This window comes from Phascolarctos cinereus, unplaced genomic scaffold (genome assembly GCF_003287225.1).
Source record: "Phascolarctos cinereus isolate Bilbo 61053 unplaced genomic scaffold, phaCin_HiC Scaffold_726;HRSCAF=1367, whole genome shotgun sequence".
Lineage (NCBI taxonomy): Eukaryota > Metazoa > Chordata > Mammalia > Diprotodontia > Phascolarctidae > Phascolarctos > Phascolarctos cinereus.
The window spans coordinates 3,109,051-3,129,199 of NW_027556098.1; the positions used below are offsets into that span (position 1 = coordinate 3,109,051).

The window sequence follows — 20,149 nt, forward strand, 5'->3', positions numbered from 1 at the left end:
GTGAGTGCCATTGTTCACAAGCTAGGTGTGTGCAGGAAAGCATAAAATGTTTACCACTGAGGGGAAGAAACTCAAAACCAAAGAGCGTGCAAACTTTAGAATATTTGGGCCCTAATAATAGGTCAATAATATCATCTTTGTATGGATAATATTGTTAAAATGGAACTTATTGAGACCAGGATTGTTTAATTCTTTGTATTTGTATCTGTAACACTTAGCACAATATCTGGCACACAGTTAGTGCTTAATAAATGCTTGTTGAAGGAAAATGATAAATGTTGGAGAAGATGAAGGAAAATTGGAACACTAATACATTGTTGGTGGAGTTATGAACTGATCCAACCATTCTGGAGAACAATTTGGAACTATGCCCAAAGGGCTATAAAACTGTGCATACCCTTTGATCCAGCAACACCACTTCTAGGTCTGTCTCCCAAAGAGATCATAAAGATGGGAAAAGGACTCACATGTACACAAATATTTGTAATAGCTCTTTTTACAATGGCAAAGAATTGGAAATTGAGGGGATGCCCATCAATTGGAGAATGGCTGAACAAGTTGTGGTACACGAACATAATGGAATACTATTGTGCTATAAGAAATGATGAACAGGCTGACTTCAGAAAAATCTGGAAAGACTTACATGAACTGATGTTGAGTAAAGTGAGCAGAACCAGGGGTACATTATACACAGTAACAGCAACTTTATACGATAACCAACTTTGATACTTCGCTCTTCTCTAGCAATGCCATGATCTAAGACAATTCCAAAGGACTCGTGATGGGAAATGCTATCCGCATCCACAGAAAGAACCGTAGTGTCTAAATATAGACTGAAACATACTATTTTCTCTCTTTTTCTTTCTTGTGGTGTTTCCCTTTGGTTCTGATTCTTCTTTACAAGATGACTAATGTGGAAATATGTTTAATATGATTGTACATGGAGAGTCTATATCAGAATACATTCCATCTTAGGGAGGGGAAGAAAATTTAAAACCCAAAAATCTTACAAAAGTGAATGTTGAAAACTAACAATAAATAAATAAATAAATAAAATTTAAAAAGAATAAGAAAAATAAATGTTTGTTGATAAGTTATATGCTAAGGACATATTTCATTTTATTGACAATACAAATTGTTCTGTCTCCTGTCAGACTCTTCTAATTTTGTGAATCCACATACCTTATAACTTTGAAATATTTAGGACATTATTTCAGAAAAAGAGTATTTAGAAATCCAAGAAGACACAACTTAAATCTTCCCACTAAAATCAGGATTTATTCAGGATAAAGTGCATCAAAAATTTATAACTGGGTAAGTCACCTGGATGTATTCAGTGAATTCCATGCTGAGTAATTTTTTTTAAAGAAAAATTACAAATAGCAATACTTGAATGAATCCCTGAGTCTGAAGATCACTAATGATTTATAATAGTTTTATGAGAAATTAACAGATTTTTAAGTAGATATAATACATGCTTGCATTAATTACAGATATATTATCTGCTGTCATTTATCTTGAGCTTATAACAAGCTTTAGTATAAAATACTACTGTTCTTGGTAGCAAATTATGGATTATTTGTCATTTTAGGCTCTTCCTTAATTTAGGCTGTGAAAGTACCTATTCATAAGGTAACTTACCTCCTTCCTCATAACAGAATTACTGGCAATAATCAAATCTTTATTAATTTCTTAAATAAAAAAATCCCAAACCTGCCAAAATGAAACTAATTGCCAGTTATATATCATTTCTTAATATTTTAGGGTTTCCTCTTATCAAAAGCAAAAAACCCCCAAACAAACCAAAAACCCAAAACAAAAAAACCACCGTGCACAAGTTTCATATTAGATTATATATAAAAATATGCAAAAATTTAAGACAATTGTATAACTAAAAGTGGCTACACCAATTATGTATATACACTTTTGCAAGTCACAGAGAACTTGTATTGTTACCTTTTTTAACAAACTGCTTACAGGCCTTAAAACAATGCTTTAAACTTGGCAACTGTTGATCCTGAAAATATTCATTTATAAAAGAGCATAAAAAAAAAAAACTGAAAACAAAGTTACTATAATGAATCTTGATAAATCCTTCATATCCATTCTAAAATCACTGAGACTTTAAAAAAAAATCTCAAAAACTGTAATTAAGGGTTTCCATTTTGGAGTGAAGAGAGAAAATTTGAAATCAGGTCCAAGTTTAACTTAATAGAGAAAATTCTTTTTGACAAAAGTGGCAGCCCTATCTAGATTTGTTCCATGCTGTGAGCACTTGTAACTTGTAATACAAATAGATACCATCAATATTTTAGTATTTAAATATATCTGCCAAAACCAGCTTAAATAATTTTTTACTACTCAATGCTAAATAGTTATTGCCTTAGTTAATATTTATTCTTTTTCATATGTATTCATATTGGGTCAAATGTTGTCACTTTAGCAGTCAGATTTCAGACAATCTCAATCTGGATCACAGGAAACAAATGGGAAAAATATTTCACGCCACTGAAAAAAAATGGCTACCCCGTTATTTCTGTCAGTATGCTGCTACCCTTAAAGCCTACTGACTTGGAATTGTGCAAAAATAAAATTTACTGATTTAACAGTTGATTATCTGTTCCTTTTTTGGAAACCAAAAATTCTTTCTATATTATACTCGATTGCAAAAAAAGTACAGAGGAAAACTTTTGATAAAGACTGGAAGTAACAATGTGACTTTTCGAAGTGAGAAAGAGACCACCAAAAAAGCAAACAAATAAAGCAGAGAAGCCTGAGACCATCTGAGAACAGGGATACAGACAAACAGCCTCTATACTGACAATAGCTCTAACAAAGATGTTAATTTTTTTTTCAAGTTTTAATAAAGGTTTAAATTTCAGTTATCTGGCAAATTTACTCATCTACAAATGATCATTTCCTGACAATGCCTGGAAAATGAGGCATTGCTGTGTTAATAGACTGCTCTTTAAATTCATTTACAATTTTTTTTCATATTTATAAAAGTTTTTACAGGATAATTAATAACCAATTTATGTTTTTAAATTCAATAACCAACCATGTCACGCATAAAATATTTTATTAAAGCTGTGGCATGGTAATATTGCTATTTTAGGTCTCTTTTTCCCTTCGATCTAAGCTCACTGGCTCAATCTTAACATTTTACTATGGTTTTTACCTCTCTGCCCCCCAAATCATTTTATCTTTGTTTCCCCCATCAGAAACCTCACAGCTCTATCAACAGGCAGACATTTCTTACCTTTCTTTGCTTCTGTCTTCATTACCCAACACCACCCCAAAGTTTCCCATCAACAGAAAAGTCTTCAGGAGGAGATTCCCTTTCTCTGAACTTTTGTACCTTCAAAAGGAACCCCACCATAGACTAAAAGGTCTTGAAAACTCTCATTTGTTCCATGTAATTCATGCATACCTTTAGAAAATTTAGATCCTGAGATTTGGTCTTGACTGGTAATTTACAGCTTACCAGCACAGATGCCTCATGATGGCCCACCATGATTTTCTTTTAAAATGCCGGTGTGTGTTAAAGGGATAATGTCTGCTGGACCTGAGTTGTTCATGGAGCATTTCTCTTTTTATTAAAAAACTGCTAACTTTTAGCACCACCCCTTAGGAAATAAAGGCCTTCAAGAAAATGTAAAGGCTTCAGAACATACGAAATGTTCTGGCAGTTGTCCGTTATATGAAATTAGCACTGTCCCCTAAAAAAATGTCTTAACTAGCACTATTCAGCAGGATGAAGCCAGTAATGGTTACTAATATTCTAGTATGTCTCTATCCAGAGGAACATAAATACATTTTATAAATACAAAACTTTAATTAGTATGAATGAAGCTAAAGTAGTTATACACATCAGCTCTACTTAAACAAGAAAAAATAAATGTAAATTTAAATATCTTCTGAGTACCACTAATACAAAAAGTTTCAAAAGTCTACAAGATCTGAAACGGTAGTGGCATGTAATTCAAAAAGAAAATCATTAAAATTATGTATGGTCAAAAAAAGTGAAGCTCTCCCCCTCCCCATTTTTTTTTAAAGAAATAAGTACTATAATAATGTTTTTCTAATTAGAAACTACAAACAATACCAGGATTAAGCTATTAAAAAACAATATGAAGTAAATTTTTTGGCTTCTAGGTAGGTTTTCTGAAAGTACTTACCAAAAGAAGCTACTCCCACTATACAGTAATTCTGAAATATTTCCTCTAACCTTTGGCATGGTTTGGTCATTTAGGAGATAATAAAGATGGTTAAGTATTTTAATGCATATGTACAGTGATAAAAGTACAAACATGAAGAAATTTTATAAAACTCTGCATGAAGAATAAATTAATGATGTCCCACTTTTAACCTCAGGGAATGTACTATTCTAAAATCTTCATTTTCTGCTACCTTTATATTCTCAATGTAACCTACAAATAGGACTCCTAAGTTATATTCAAATAAGCTACTGTTATGTGAAACATACATTTGTGATTATTAGGAATAAACTATATTTAATTTTAAAGAAAGAAATAATGCCGGTTGTTTCCCTACATACTGATCTTCAATATGCCATTATATACTCTTCAGTTTCTCCTTATTTGGGGGAGTCCAAACTAACAAAATTTCATGTCAGTGTATGGAACATTTAAAGATTATGCTGTATTCCATGAAACAGTTAATTTCCTTCCTGAAGCATTTCTTCAATTTCTTTGTCCCAGTTTTCATCCCGCTTCTCTGATTCTGTCACCACTTCATATTCCTGAAGTTCCTGCTGTAGTTCTTTTTCCCAATCTGCAGATTCTTCTGTCAGAAATAAAATTAAAGTTAAAATACAGAAACAGGGAATTTTCGAGTGAAGAAATACAAGCAATCAATAACCATATTTTTAAAATGCCTCAAATCATTAATAGTAAGAAAAATAAATTAAAATAAGTCTAAACTTTCAGTTCATACTCATCAGATTGGTAAAGATGACCAAAAAAAACCCCCAAACAAAACAAAAAACCACCCAGAATTGTTAAGAGTGGTTGTGAGACAACACATACACTCTTTTTGGTAGTAAAGAACTGGAAACACAAGTAAGTGTCATCAACTGAGTAATGCCTAAACAAATTATAACATACAAATCTGTGAAGAGAAACTTATGAAAAGTCTCAGAACTCTGACCAAAGTAGCAAAAGACTGATGATGAAACACACTTTCCCTATCCTGGTAAACAGGAGCTAGACTACAGGCATAAGAATGAGGCTAGTATTCTTAGATATGGCCAATGTACTGATTTGTATCCCTTAATTTTGTGTCTGTGTGTGTGTGTGTGTTTTTAGAAATTTATTATGAGTGGGTAGCTACTTGAAAGACATTTTACAAAAGAACGTTAATAGATTATTTTTAAAAGACACAGAAGAAAACAAAAAGTAAAAGAAACACAAATACAGCAACTTTATTACTATTTTGTTAAATTACATATACAGATTTTTATTCAATCAATTTTCTTGTTCTTTGTGTGTTGACAATATTTATATACTGTCAAATTCATAATTAAAAAAACTTAATTAAAGAGAAAAATAATATTCTATTGGAAACAACAAAGCTGACTAAAAAAACCACCCAATCAAAGAATGAACTAGTAATTATTCATGCTCAACTTTATCTATGACCATTTAAAAAACCCTAAACTGTTCTCAGGAGACATCTATTACACTTTCCCACTTTATTACTGTGGATGTGTTACATTAATTTTATTACTGAAAATTTTTTCTGAACCTAACAAAGCTAAACAAAACAGACATTTCTATAAACATAGTAAAACTGAAAAAGAAGATTGTACATTAAACTGCAAATCTTTGTTTCTGCATGTACAGCTTGCTTTTCTTTTAAATCATATAATAAATCCAATGAATAACTTTCAAAGCTATTCTGCTTACTTGTGATTCTTTCTAGCCTTCCTTTTTATTCTTCTGTGCATTTAAAAAATACTTTAATTAGACCTTTTTTGGGCTACCCTATCCCTAGCTCCCTCTCTCTGCCAACCCAGTCACCAAACAAAACAAAACAAAAAAAACACCCTTATAACAAATATGTATAGTCAAGCAAAATATATGTATAGGAGGTCTGATTTTTCCAAGTGGATGACAACTATCCACATAGAGGAGACAGCTGAAGTCAGAGGATAAGCTCTAAGGGAATTTGTATGCAAAGAGGAAAAAAGGAAACACAAAAACTGATAACCACAGTTAATGTAATAGTATACATGTTATAATACAGAATCAAAATGTATGCTGGGAGGAGTGAGCATGCTGGGGCATGATAAATTCATAAACTTAAATTTGTTATAGTATGTTTGGATAATTTAGTTGTTTTTTAGCAGATATAAAATTAATGAAGGTTAAATAAGGCTCATACTTCATAACAATTATCGCAAAATAAGTAACCTATAGAAACATTACTGTGTAAATGAGAGGAAGGGATTTGGATTCTCTAAGATCAATACTGACACCGGTAAAATATTCTCTACTTCAGTGGTAGAAGATATGAATTTCTATGTTATTTTCACATACCCTAATATTTTATTAATCAATATATTTTTCTTAAGCATTAAGAATAAACAATTTTGTGGAACTTAAACTTCTTGGAGAAAAAAACAGAACTTTTATAAATTATTGTTTAACAGAACGAAACTTTAGATCTCAAATATCAACGGAATTGTGCTTTTAAGAACCTAATTACTTAGCTTCCTATATAACATTTAACCAACACTTACTGGGCACCAACTACGTGCCAGGCACTGTGATAAATAAAACTATCTCTGCCCTCCTGGAGTTTACATTCTCCAGGGAGAAAACAATATTAGCACATGTAAGCAAAGGAGGCAGGAGGGCATTAGGACTTAAAGAATAAGAACCAACCTCACAAAGGAGGTAGGGATACTATGAGGTTGAGGTGAGGAGGGGTGTCTGTTCTTGCCAACGCCACCTCCCCCTTGTGTGGTAGTAAATTCTCTTCTGTTTTGTACCTTTTGAAGTAGGAGGAGAAAAGTTTGCTATTTCCTGACTCAATGCCTTATGTATATTCCATGGCTAGCTCAACAGGCACCAATAGGCTTTGTATATGTTTAAGAAAAGCTTAGATTCAAGGATAGAGAGAGCAGCTGGAAAGTTTATCTTTTAAAATGACAGATATGTATAACCTATATATCAGATTACTTGCTGTCCTGAGGAGCAGGAAGGGAAAGGAAGGAGGGAGAAAAATTTGGAACTCAAAATTTTACAAAAAACAATGTGAAAACTATCTTTACATGCAATTGGAAAGAAATAAAATACTATTAACTGCAAAAAAAAAAGACTTCAGAGTCATTTGAACAGAAAAAGTAAGTTAAGTAAAATGATGGATAAATGTGCTTTTCTGCCTTGTCTCTCTCCCACATTTCCTTCTGGGACTGTGTAAACCTGGGTTAAACTATTTTGCAAAAGGGGCAGCTAGGTGGTGCAGTGGACGCAGTGCCCTGGCGTCAGGAGGACCTGAGTTCAAATCCGTCCTCAGACACATAATAGTTCTTAGCTGTGTGACTCTGGACAAGTCACTTAACCCCAACTGCCTCACCAAAAACAAACAAACAAACAATCTTGCAAGCAAGACTGATGAGGAAGATGCTAAGAGAATCTGTGACTTCCAGGACAATTTCTCCATTCATATTGCAACAGCTGACAATGTCTCCACCATTACACCCTTTTCTTCCAGTTGGAGAGCGTCTCTATAGAACCTTGGTCTAAGGAAGTACCTACACCAGCCACACCCACTTCAAGCCTGGTTTAGCCCATGGTTCCCTGGCCAACTTTTTAAACTCCTCCTCTCCCCTGGGTGGCTTTCCCCATTAGAATGCAAACTCCTTAAAGGTACAGAATTTCTTTTTGTTGTATTTGTATTCCCTAAACTTAGCATACTGTTACATTCTAAGCACTTAATACGTCTTGATAAATGCTGTATCTACCTAACTATTTACAATCTACCTTATAGTTCACAATGCAAAACAGGCTGATGTTATTTTAAAATCTTTCAAATGGTTATACGACTAATTTTAAAGAATATTTTTAATAATCAATCTAATAATATGAAGTAATATCAAACAGCAATTTACTGTATAAACTAGGTCTTCTTACCTTCCAATACAGTCATTTCTTCCTCTTTTTTGTCAAGCACCAACTGTTCCATTTCCTTTCTTAGATCTTCCTGATTAAAGCTGCAAGCATCAAAGGCATCACTAACAAATTCAGATACACCAGGGCTAGTTGATATCTCTTCCTCATCCTGAAATTCAATTATTGAGTTTTTATAAACTTTTCCACAGCAACTGTAAATATTCTATGATTTTCTTTAAGTCAGTTAACAATGTGGTATATTTATTCTACTTTTTCACCCTGCATGTTGCAAAAGAAAATAATCATGTTTATCCTTCCTAGCACAAAACTTTTATCATTCTCATCCTTGGAACACTAAACATTCACACACACACACACACACACACACACACACACACACACACACACACTATTACTAAATCTAGAATTAGTAATAGCTGTAAATTGTCCTGTGCCTCAACTGCAACGTCTTTGTTTACTCAAGCACTGAATTCTTCCATTTTAAACAGATAAAAGACCCAATATCTTAATTACTTTTAAACAGTATTTGAGTTAAGTAGACAAGTTTATTTTAATTCCATACTTCAACTCCTAAGTACAATATAGAATTATATTACCTCTTGAGGTTTAAGCTGAGATTTAATTGCAACAGGTGGTGTTTTAGGTCGGACTGCCTCTATGAAGTGAGAATACAAAGAGACAATAATTGATGGATTAATTTTAAGTAATTCTAACTAAAATGTCCGTTAATAGATTGTTGCATCACAAATTGCTTAACTTTAAATTATGAGTGCCATTTTTTTTCTTACATTTCCCACCCAATAAAATTTATAAAAAAAAAGCAAAAGAATGAATTGATACTTAATAAAGGTAGGCTTCAGATTAACTCTCTTCCCTAGAGACAAATGTAAGGTATTATTTTATTTTTCAAACCATAGTTATAAAGATTCTTTTTGTTTTTTTGGTGAGGCAATTGGGGTTAAGTGACTTCTTGCCCAGAGTCACACAGCTGGTGAGTGTTATGTATCTGAGGCCTAATTTGAACTCAGGTCCCCCCGAATCCAGGGCCAGCGCTCTATCCATTGTGCCACCTAGCTGCCCCAGTTATAAAGATTCTTAAGGCAGTTCAATCCCATTATCCTTCATTGTACAAAGTCAAGTCAAATCAACAAGCACTTATTAAGCCCTGTCAAGAACTGTTTTAACTACTGAGGAAACAAAGAAAGGCAAAAACAACATCCCAGCTCTCCAGGAGCTCTCATTCCAATGGGGGACACAATACATAATTAACTAGGTACATAAAATACATGTATAGCATAAACAGAAGATAGCATGAGAAGAAACTGGAAGGACCAGGAAAAGCCTCCTGCAGAAGGTGGAATATGGACCAATTCTTCAAGTAAACAAGGGAAGCTAAGAGTCGGATGTAAGGAGGGACAGTGTTCCAGATACAGGAGGCAGGTGGTACAAAGGCAGAGAGAACGAAAATGGAGTATAGTACAGAAGATCCAAAAAAGCCAGAGTTGCTAGACTATAGCATACATGGGGAAGAATCATATATAAGAAAGGAGAAGGTAAAAATGGCCAGGTTATGAAGAGTTTCAAATGCCAAAAATATGAGTTTATATTTGGATCCTGGAGATAACAGGGAGCCAAAGTGTAGACTGGTTTAGACCAATTAAAAAGCTACTGCAATATTCCTGGGAAGAGATGGTGAGGGGGGGAGAAAGTAATATATATAAGAGATCTTGTGAAGGTAGAAATGGCAAAATATGGCAACAGACTGGATCAATGGAAGGACTGAAGTGAAGTTCAAAGGGAAAAACAAACTCTTTTTTTCTTTTCAATACATTGCGTTTGAGATACCTACTGAACAACCACTTCAAGATGTCCAAAAGGCAGACGAAAATGTGGGACTGAGGTTGAGGAGAAAGATGAGGTGGGTTTGGGTCTAGAAATCTGGGAATCATCTACATAGAAATGATAAATGAATCCACTGGACCTGATGAGATCACCAAGTGAAATATCATTTCAATGCCCATAATAAAACACTAAACTTCAAACACACAACATATGAAGTTATGACCGTAGTCTAAATAAAATGCCTGCCACACAATAGGTACACACACACACACACGCATCTCACTTGTTCATGAGAACACATTTTTCTGAACAATAACTAAGACTATACTGTCACAAAGTGAAAGATTAAATTTTTAAATTTCACTGTACCTCGAACAAATAATTGGAATTGAATCAAAACTAAATTTGTGTCAGAGAACAGACATCTATCTATCTTTGGCCATATCAGTTAGCAAACTTGAAGGAGAAATTTGCTGTGGGAGCTCAGTATAAAGAAAGGGAGATAGAATAAGGTATTAAAAAAGGGAAGAACTGAAATAAAGCAAATGGTGAAAGAATAAGAAGAAAAAGGTGGAATATGGGCAGGATGACTGGGGGAATAATGGAGAAGATATGATGTAGAAGTGAAAAAACTGGGAAACTGAAAAAAGTAAAGAAAAGAGAAAGGCTTGAAGAATCAACATTTAATGGGCAGGATAAGAAAAAAAGACAGGTAAGGAGTGACTACTGCTTCTAGAAAAAAACATTTTTAAAAAATCTTATCATTTGAGCTATATAAGGCAACAGGTTAGACGTCTCAAAAAAAAGAAGTCTCAAAGACTTGTGAAAGAAAATAATAAAAATCTTTTTTTTGGGGTGAGGCAATCAGGGTTAAGTGACTTGCCCAGGGTCACACAGCTAGTAAGTGTCAAATGTCTGAGTCTGCATTTGAACTCAGGTCCTCCTGATTCCAAAGCTGAAGCTCTATCCACTGCGCCACCTAGCTGCCCCTAAAAATCATTTTCACAGAGTGAAGTACCTGTCAGTTGTGAATCGCCTTCTCTGCCACTGTTCTCCTCTTTTCCTATGGCTTGTTGCTGGGCTGCCAACGCAGTCAGCTGTGCAGACTGTTTAATCAGGGAGACACGATAAAAGTAATTCCTCCAAAACACTTCCTCTTTTACACTGAAGACAAATATGAATAAAGACATTAAAGACAATCTTTTCATTTTTTGAGGGATAAAAAAAGTTACAGCAAAAAACGAACAGTGATTTCTCTATGGTAGCAAATAAAAATATTACATTAGAAAATAAGGGGAAAGAATACTCTTCTAGGATAGGAGATCTTAATGATAATCTGAGCTCCATCTCTTAAATCTTAGAATCATAAAAACTGTAAGCTCCTTCAGGGCAGGGGCTGACTTTGTTAGTTGTACTGCCCGTGTTATAGTAGGTGCTTAATAAATGTTTATTGAATTGAATGAAGAGACCAGAATTCAATAAATTAAGGTGTGTATATGTACTTGTAATTCACAAAGTATCACTATAGTAAGGTGAACATTCCAGGAAATCAATGTTTATTTGATATTTATTTACCAGCAAATTGCAGAGAAACATTCAGCATTGACTCCCTACTGCTAAAGGGCCCTGGTGTAGCAAAGGGATGATGAGATAGGGCTAAAGGGGATATTATGATGGTTCTGTCATTGTATTTGACATTTTGAGAAATCAACTTAGCCTTTTAAACAAACCCATCCCTACCTATAAAATGAGTTTAATGATCATTTGCTCATTCACTCTTAAAAAGATTACTGCAAACATTAACAAAACAGGAAAATTTTCTCACCTTGAAAAAAATTTAATTACCTACCTGTGGATATCATTACTTTATGGAATTTAAAAAATACAGTTATTCCCCAATTTATATATTAAAAGTCTGCTTCCAAGTCCAGTGTTTGAAACTAGGAAAACAATCTCTTTAAGAAACCAACCAACAAGCATTTATTAAGTTCCTACTCTGTATCAGGTGCTGTAACCACAGGCTGGGGGTCAAACCCACAGCAAACATTCAAAATCCATTGGTGACTGTGAGATTTCTTTCAGACTCCTTCTAGCTCCTCACTGAGATCTGGCTTTCCTTTGAGGACACCACAACCCCAGGCATCCTCTTTAATACTGGCAAAAACTTCTTTCATACCCCAGGACACAATGGTTTTGAAGGTAGTGTCAAAGTACTCCTTTTCATCCTCACTGCCATTTCCAGACTTTCTCCTTTCTACTATCTTTTGAGAAAGTCTCCTCCTTTAGAGTTTGGTCAGTCAGAATGTTCTTCTGAAGCCACATCATGATGACTATGGTATATCGGTTCCCTATGTAATTTTCCTTCCTTTCTCAAGGCTCACTGTCTTCCTCTCTTTCCCAACTCATGCCCTTATACCAGAGCACTTCAACACCCATGCTAATTTTCCCTCAAGCCTCCTACCTTCCAATCCTTTCGTTTCCTTAAATCCTATGACCTACTTTCCTTCACTCCACCTCAGCCACACAAGAGATGCTCATATAGTGTGTATCTTTCCATTACCCATAAGTGCTCAGCTTCATTAATGAGTAACTATGACATTCATCTATCTGATCATAATCACCTAACATCTCTGTTATCCTAAACCTATGCTTTGACCTCAGCAAGGAATTATAATCTCTCCACATTTCAGTACCTTCTTGTGCTACTACCTCTGCTCTCACTTCTTTCCTTTCTTTCCGAACTTGACCCTGGAGTTGGCCATTTCAACTCTACACTGTCCTTTGCTCTTGAATCCCTCATCCTCTTGTCCTATTACTGCTGATCTCTCTCCAAACCCCAGCCCTAGGTAACTGTTATCATGTGACTTTTCTACCCCTACTCATGAGTATCTAAACCGAGCTGAAGGAAGGCATACAACTGTACTGTGCTGAGTACATTATAAATTCATGTTACCCAGTTTCAACTGGGCTCTCTTTTCTCAAGCACCTCATGTCTCTTCCTCCACACTCTCTCTCAGCTAAGGACATCACTTCTCACTTTACTGAGAGCACTGAGGCCATTCACAGGAATTCCCTTTTTTCTCCCATTCTCTTCATCTCAAAAACCACTGACAGCATCTCCTACTCTCCTCCCTCCTCCAAGCCTCTGACAATGAAGTAAGGCCTACTCCTTAGCAAGGACCTCTCTTCCTGTACCTTTCCCATCCCCTCCCATCTTTTCCAAAGACTGCAACCTCAATCATCTCCCCTCTAAGATTCAATTCTTCCCTATCTGCTAATTCCATACCTACTTCCTTCAAACATGCAGAAGTCTCCCCCATCTTTTAAAAAAACCACTAGATACTATGATTCGTGCTATCATCCTCTCTCTTCGCTTTCTCATCCAAATATATCTTCATTTCTTGAAGCATCTTTTTTTTTGGGGGGGGGTGGCGGCAAGGCAATTGGGGTTAAGTGACTTGCCCAGAGTCACAGAGCTATTAAGAGTTATGTATCTCAGGCCGGATTTGAACTCAGGTCTTCCTGACTCCAGAGCCTGTGCTCTATCCATTAAGCCACCTACCTGCCCCTCTTTTTTCTTTAACCCTTTGAAATCTGGCTTTTTTTTTACTTTATCACTCAACTGCTCTCTTTAAAATTACCCATGATCTCTTAGTTGCCAGATCTAATGTCCTTTTCTCAGTCCCCATTCTTCTCAACATGTCTGCTGCATTTGATATTGCTGACCACCTTGATCTTCCAGGATACTGTCTCTTCCCTGAATTTCATGAGAATACTCTTTTTCCTGTTCATTATCTTATCCAACTGATTGTTCCTTCTCCATCTCTTTACTGCTTATCATCCACGTCAGACCCTATACCTGTGAGTGTTCAGCAAGGTTCTGTACGAGGCTCTTTTTCTTCCTTCTCTGGGTTACCTTATCAGTTTCCAGGAGTTTAATCATCACCTCTATGCAGACAACTTACAGATGTATATATTCAGCCCTAGTCTTGTCTCTGAATTTCAATACTGCATCACTCATTTCCTACTGGACATTTCAAAAAGGAAATCCCAAAGACATTTCCAATTTAACTCATTATCTTTTCCCCCACACCTTTCTCTCTTCTATACTTCACTATTTTTGTCTAAAGCACAAAATCCTTCTAGTCTCTCAGCTTCATAACCTCAGTATTAATCCTTGACTCCTCACATTTCCTCATCTGATATATCCAACCAGTCACCAAATTTTGCTGTTTCTATCTCCACAATTATTTCTCATATCTGATCCCTTACCTATTCTCAAATAGTGACCCTATTAGTTCAGCCCTTCATCACCTCTATCCTAGATTATTCCAATAGCTTAACTGGTCTTCCTGCCTCAGTCATTTAACATATTACCACCACAGTAATTTCCCTTAAATGCAGATCTGACCATGTCACTCCTCTACTCAATAAACTCCAGTGGCTCCCTTCTGCTTTTGGGATAAAAACTCACTATTTGACAAAAACTGCTGGGAAACCAGAAAAGAGAGTATGGCAGAAATTAGGCATAGACCAAAATTTCACACCATATACCAAAATAAAGTCAAAACAGTTAATGATTTAGATATAAAGGCTGATACTATAAGCAAACTGGGAGAGCAAGGAATAGTTTACCTGTAAGATTTATGGAGATCAGAAGAATTTAGGACCAAACAGGAGATAGAGAACATTATGAAATGCAAAATGGATAATTCTGATTACATTAAATTGAAAAGTTTTTGCACAAAGGCAATGCAATCAAGATTAGGAGGGCAGCAGAAAACCGGGAAAGAATTTTTATAACCAGTGTCTCTGATAAGTGCCTCATTGCTAAAATATACAGAGAACTAAGTCAAATGTATAAGAATACAAGTCATTCCCCAATTGATAAATGGTCAAAGATACGAACCGGCAGTTTTCAGATGAAGAAATTAAAACCATCTATAGTCATGAAAAAATGCTCTAAATCACTATTAGAGAAATACAAATCAAAACAACTCTGAGGTACCACATCACCATCTATCAGACTGGCCAACATGACAAAACAGGAAAATGATAAATGCTGGAGAAGATGTGGGAAAACTGGAACATTAATGCATTGTTGGTGGAGTTGTGAACTGATCCAACCATTCTGGAGAGCAATTTGGAACTATGCCCAAAGAGTTATAAAAATGTACATACCCTTTGACCCAGCAATAGCACTTCTAGGTCTGTATCCCAAAGAGATCATACAAATGGGAAAAGGACCCACATGTACAAAAATATTTATAGCAGCTCTTTTTGTGCCAAGAATTGGAAATTGAGGGGATGCCCATCAATTGTGGAATGGCTGAACAAAGTTGTGGTATATGAACAAGGTTGTGGTATATGACTGTAATGGACTACTATTGTGCTATAACAAATGATGAGCAGGTGGACTTCAGAAAACCTGGAAAGACTTGTATGGACTGATGCTGAGTGAAGTGAGCAAAACCAGGAGAATATTGTACACAGTAACAGCCACTATGTGCGATGACTAACTTTGATAGACTTAGCCCTTCTCAGCAATACAAGGATCTAAGACATCTCCAAAAGTCTCATGACGGAAAATGCTACCCACATCCAGAGAAAGAACTATGGAGTTTATTTTGTTTTTTTGGCTAGGCAATGGGGTTAAGTGGCTTGCCCAGGGTCACACAGCTAGTGAGTGTTATGTGTCTGAGGTCAGATTTGAACTCAGGTCCTCCTGAATCCACAGCTGGTGCTCTATCCACTGCCCCACCTAGCTGTCCCAGAACTATGGAGTTTGAATGAAGATCGAAGCATACTATTTGCTCTTTTTTTCCCTTATGTTTTGTTTTGTTTCCTCTTTCTTGTGGTTCCTCCTATTGGTTCTAATTCTTCTTTACAAAATAACTAACATGAGAATGTTTAATAGGAATGTATATATAGAGCCTATATCAGATTTTATGCTGTCTTGAGGAGGGAGGGGAAGAAGATTTAAAACTCCAAAGCTTATGGAAGTGATTGCTGAAAACTAAAAATAAATTAATAAAAAAAATTAATTTCTCTGCTTAGCTTTTAAAGAGCTTTACAGCCTGGTTCCACTCTATCTTCCTATATTCACTGGATATTACTCTCTTCTTGCACTTTGCAATATAATCCCACTGGCATCCTCACTGTTCCTCATGCATTTACACTCTATCTCCCATCTCTGGATCTTTACACTTGCTATTCCCCACACCTGGAATGGGCTTTGTCTCCATCTTACTTTCTAAGATGAAGCTCAAGCACCACTCTTCCTTCCAAACTATATTTGTCTACTTTTTCTACTTTTTATTTATTCTTCTTATATTTATTCTGTTTATACTTATATAGGTACTGACTGAATCCCTCTTTTTAATGTAAGTTCCCTGAGAAAAAGAATTGTTTCATTCCTTGTATTTGTATCCCTAGCACTTAGCACAGTGCCTGGCATATGGTAAGCATTTAATAACTCACTTATTGAAAAATTAAACAATGTCAACCCTCAAGGATTTTGCCTTTTTTTAGGGAAGATATCTACACATCAAAGTAAGTAAATGAGTTGGAAGTGCTCAGGAATGGGGGATTCTATGAAAAAGCACAGAAATAGCAAAAGAAATGTCATGTGCAAAGTTAGATTAGCTGGACCAAAGAATGCATGAATGACAGTAATAAATGTGGAAAGGTTGAGCTGGAGTTAGATGGTAAGGGGTTTTAAATGCAGAGCCGCTTGTATTTGATCTTAAGTTATTGCTTCTCCTTGGGAGCCTCTGTAATTTACTGGGAAGAGTGAAACAGATCTATGATTTAGTTATATATTACTCTGGTAGCTGGAAGTGGAGGGACTGGAAAGTGGAAAAGACTTGAAGCAAGAAGGGCAATATATGATATTTAGGATGAATTAATGAAAAAGTCTTTATTAAGGATTGCAAAGTACTTACATATATTACTGTATGATTCTCACAACAATCCTCCAAGTACTACAGGTATTATCATCCCCACTTTAGCTACAAGGTGTTAAAAATGGGGAAAACACATAGGAAGAAATGATAATAGCAATCATATGCTACAGATCACCTGACCACAGGCATGGAAAACATTTTCATAGTACACACAATACATCCGTGACAAGAGGCAAAATATATGCCTTTGAGAACCCGGGGTCTCCTCCACATCATGATGAGGAATCTAAGCAAGATTTCTATGGAGGAATGGCATGAGATGACTGCCAGAAAAGTGAGTGCAATTTTATGTTGCATTAGTAGAAAAACAGTGTCTATGTAACTCACAAATGCTTATTCCACAATTATTTGATACGGCACCTATTACAGCTGAAGAACTGTGATAAACGCTGGGCCAAAAATGAAGCCCTTTACGGTCTAGCTCCCATTTACCTTCTTAGCCTCATTTCCTGTCACTCTCCTTCACATAATGTCTATTCCAGCTCAACTGGCCCACCAGCTGTTCCCCAGGCAACACTGCCCTTCTTTTGCGCCTCTGGATAGGCGGCACCCCATATCTGGAATACACTCCTTACCTGCAGCTCCTTTCAAAGCACTCCAGGGGTCACTCCAACACAAAGCTCTGCCCAATGCCGACAGCTGATACTGATGTTCTCCTCTTGAAATTGCTCTGTATATACTTTGTTGTATTCCCCATAATACAATACCAGCCTCTTTCTCTGGAAGCTTGTCTTTGTATTCCCTACATCTAGCAGTGCCTGGTACAGCCAACAATTTAGATGTGGTCCCTGCCTTCATGGACTTTACAGTCGTCGGGAGATAACTACTTCTGTTCTATTTTGGTTTTTTTAGACCACTTCTAGAATACTTCCTTCAGTTCTGGGCACCATATTTTAAGAGGGACACTAGCAAACAAGTGTTTCCAGGGAAGAAACCTGCATGGAGAGGAAGATATCTGACAACCACAACATATGAGGGACATTTAATAATTCAATTCAATAAACAATAATTGGGTACCAACTACAATAGAGTGCAAAGCAATAAGGAACTAGGAGTGGTTTGCTCAGACACATGACAAAAAAAGGGAAATAGTCTCACCTCTGCCACTCAGTAGTGACAGACTCTCAAGCAATCTCCATAGACCTCAGTTTTTTTATTTATAAAATGAAGTTTTCACACTAGATAATCCCAAAAGGTCACTGTAGCACAACAATTCTGATTTGTCACATTGAAATAAACATTTTCCAATAACACATAAGTGCTCATTTGGCAATTCAAGGTAGTACTAAATAATAAGAGGCATTTAAGAATAACTACAAAAAAGATGAGTTAGGAAATTTTAATTTAAGTATATGCTGCTTACTGTTTAGGAACAAGGTCAAATCTCATTCTGTTCAGCAGTTCATCTTCTTGAAGCATTACCATAGCAACAGGATACATTTGATCAAAGTCGAAATTAAACTGAACACCCACTGGCGGATCACGCAGGAAGTTTCTTTTGTCCTTTAATTAATAGAAAGACAAAGAAATACAAAGAATAAAATTAATATAAAACAATATTTGATTAAGCCAAATATTTCATCTAACCAGAAGAACAGCAAACTTTGCTTAAGCTAACTGTACAAAGGAAAAATTGATATAAAAAGCACATAATCCTGTTAGAAAATTTATTCTTAATAAAAGGGGGAAGTCAAGTTTTTGTCAAATATGGACATCCTCTTGTTTCACAACTTATATAAATAATTACTATATTATCATTTAGTTTCAGAATGTTTCAAAAACATTTCTATTGCATGATATATACTGAATTTATATATGTATATACTTTATAATTTATACTGTATATGTTAAAGCTATTTGCCTCAATTTATACAGAGTGCCCCCGAAGTTGTAGTGCAGTCTTAAATAATTAAGCTATTAAAATTTCAAAATGCACTGACTTTTGGGGTACCTTATAGAAAAAAGTGAAATGAATAGCTGGATTTTCTCCTTCATAGTCTTCTTTCACTCTATTAAATTACTTTGTGCACAGTAAAAAACTTTACAGAATGTAGAGCTGTGGAAAAGTAGTAAAGGAGCAACAATGAAAATATTTGGATAATCTTCCACCATCTTACATTTGTATTCTTTTGCCCTTTTCATCACTAAACTCATCTACCATGAATCAGCCACATTAAAAATACGTGCAAACACTAATAATTTTATGAGAATTCTTTTTCACACTGTTGAATTTTGCTTTCTAAGCTATCTTATGTAATTCCATTTTTATTAAACAACAGTTGATACACAAAATACATATTAAGAGAACTCTACCCCCAAAATTAACAAAATGGGAATATAACATTTTCAAAATGATAGATATCAAATTCAACATATTAAAATAAAGAATTATGAATGTCACCCTTTATAAGCTAAGCCACTAAATGTGGACTTGTAAAATCTGTCAAATCCTGTAAAATTAAGTCATATTCACTTCATTTCAACAAGCTTCACTTAATATAGAACCTAAGTTTCAATTTGGTTATAGCTTTGTCAAAGATCAGCCAAAACTGGGCAATCACCATTGCACAGAAACCTTTTGGAGGTAGCTGGTGGCACAGTGGATAGACTACTGAGTCTGGAGTCAGGAAGTCCTGAGTTCAAATTCTTCCTCAGACATTTACTAGCTGTGTGATCCCAAGGCAGTCACTTCACCTCTGTTTGTATCACTTTTCCTCAACTGTAAAATGGGGATAATAATAGCATCTAACTCTTAGAATTGTTGAGAGAATCAAATGAGATTATTATTTGTAAAAAGCCCTTAGCACAGTGCTGGACACAAAGTAGGTGATATATAAACGCTTATTCCCTCCCTTTTACCTTCTATCCACTCCTTAACACATTTCCAAAAGCAGCTTGTTCAAACCTTCTCTGCAATGCCGCAACACCACCCTAATGCCCATCTCTGCACCTGGGCTAGCATCTCCTTTACCAAGAAAACTGAGGCTATCACAAACTCTCATCTCTAGTTCTGCACACTTCAAAGCTTCAAACCTTTACTTTATCTCCTTACTTGTAGTTTCAGAGGATAAGGCTGTCCTTCTATTTTATCAATGCCATCCTTCTCTACCAGGGCCCTTAATCCTATCTCTTCCCATCTTTTCTCCCCTATGACTATCATTTTCCATCTTTCTGTTCTACCTA

General features: G+C 35.5%; 1 protein-coding gene across 2 annotated transcripts in view; it reads right to left on the reverse strand.

Annotated features, from left to right (window-relative positions):
• Positions 1-1,258: 1,258 nt before the first annotated feature.
• The window catches only part of SYAP1 (synapse associated protein 1), a 33,303-nt gene continuing 14,412 nt past the window's right edge, over positions 1,259-20,149 (reverse strand). The window contains exons 5-9 of one of the 2 annotated variants that reach the window (XM_021007439.2): positions 18,330-18,469; positions 11,020-11,165; positions 8,756-8,814; positions 8,160-8,307; positions 1,259-4,803 (exon numbers count right to left, since the gene is read on the reverse strand). In XM_021007439.2, the coding sequence (XP_020863098.1) occupies positions 4,679-4,803; positions 8,160-8,307; positions 8,756-8,814; positions 11,020-11,165; positions 18,330-18,469 (618 nt within the window). In that variant the 3' untranslated portion in view covers positions 1,259-4,678. Of the gene's footprint in view, positions 4,807-8,159; positions 8,308-8,755; positions 8,815-11,019; positions 11,166-18,329; positions 18,470-20,149 lie in introns of both variants that reach the window. The other variant, XM_021007438.2, reaches the window with a different exon arrangement.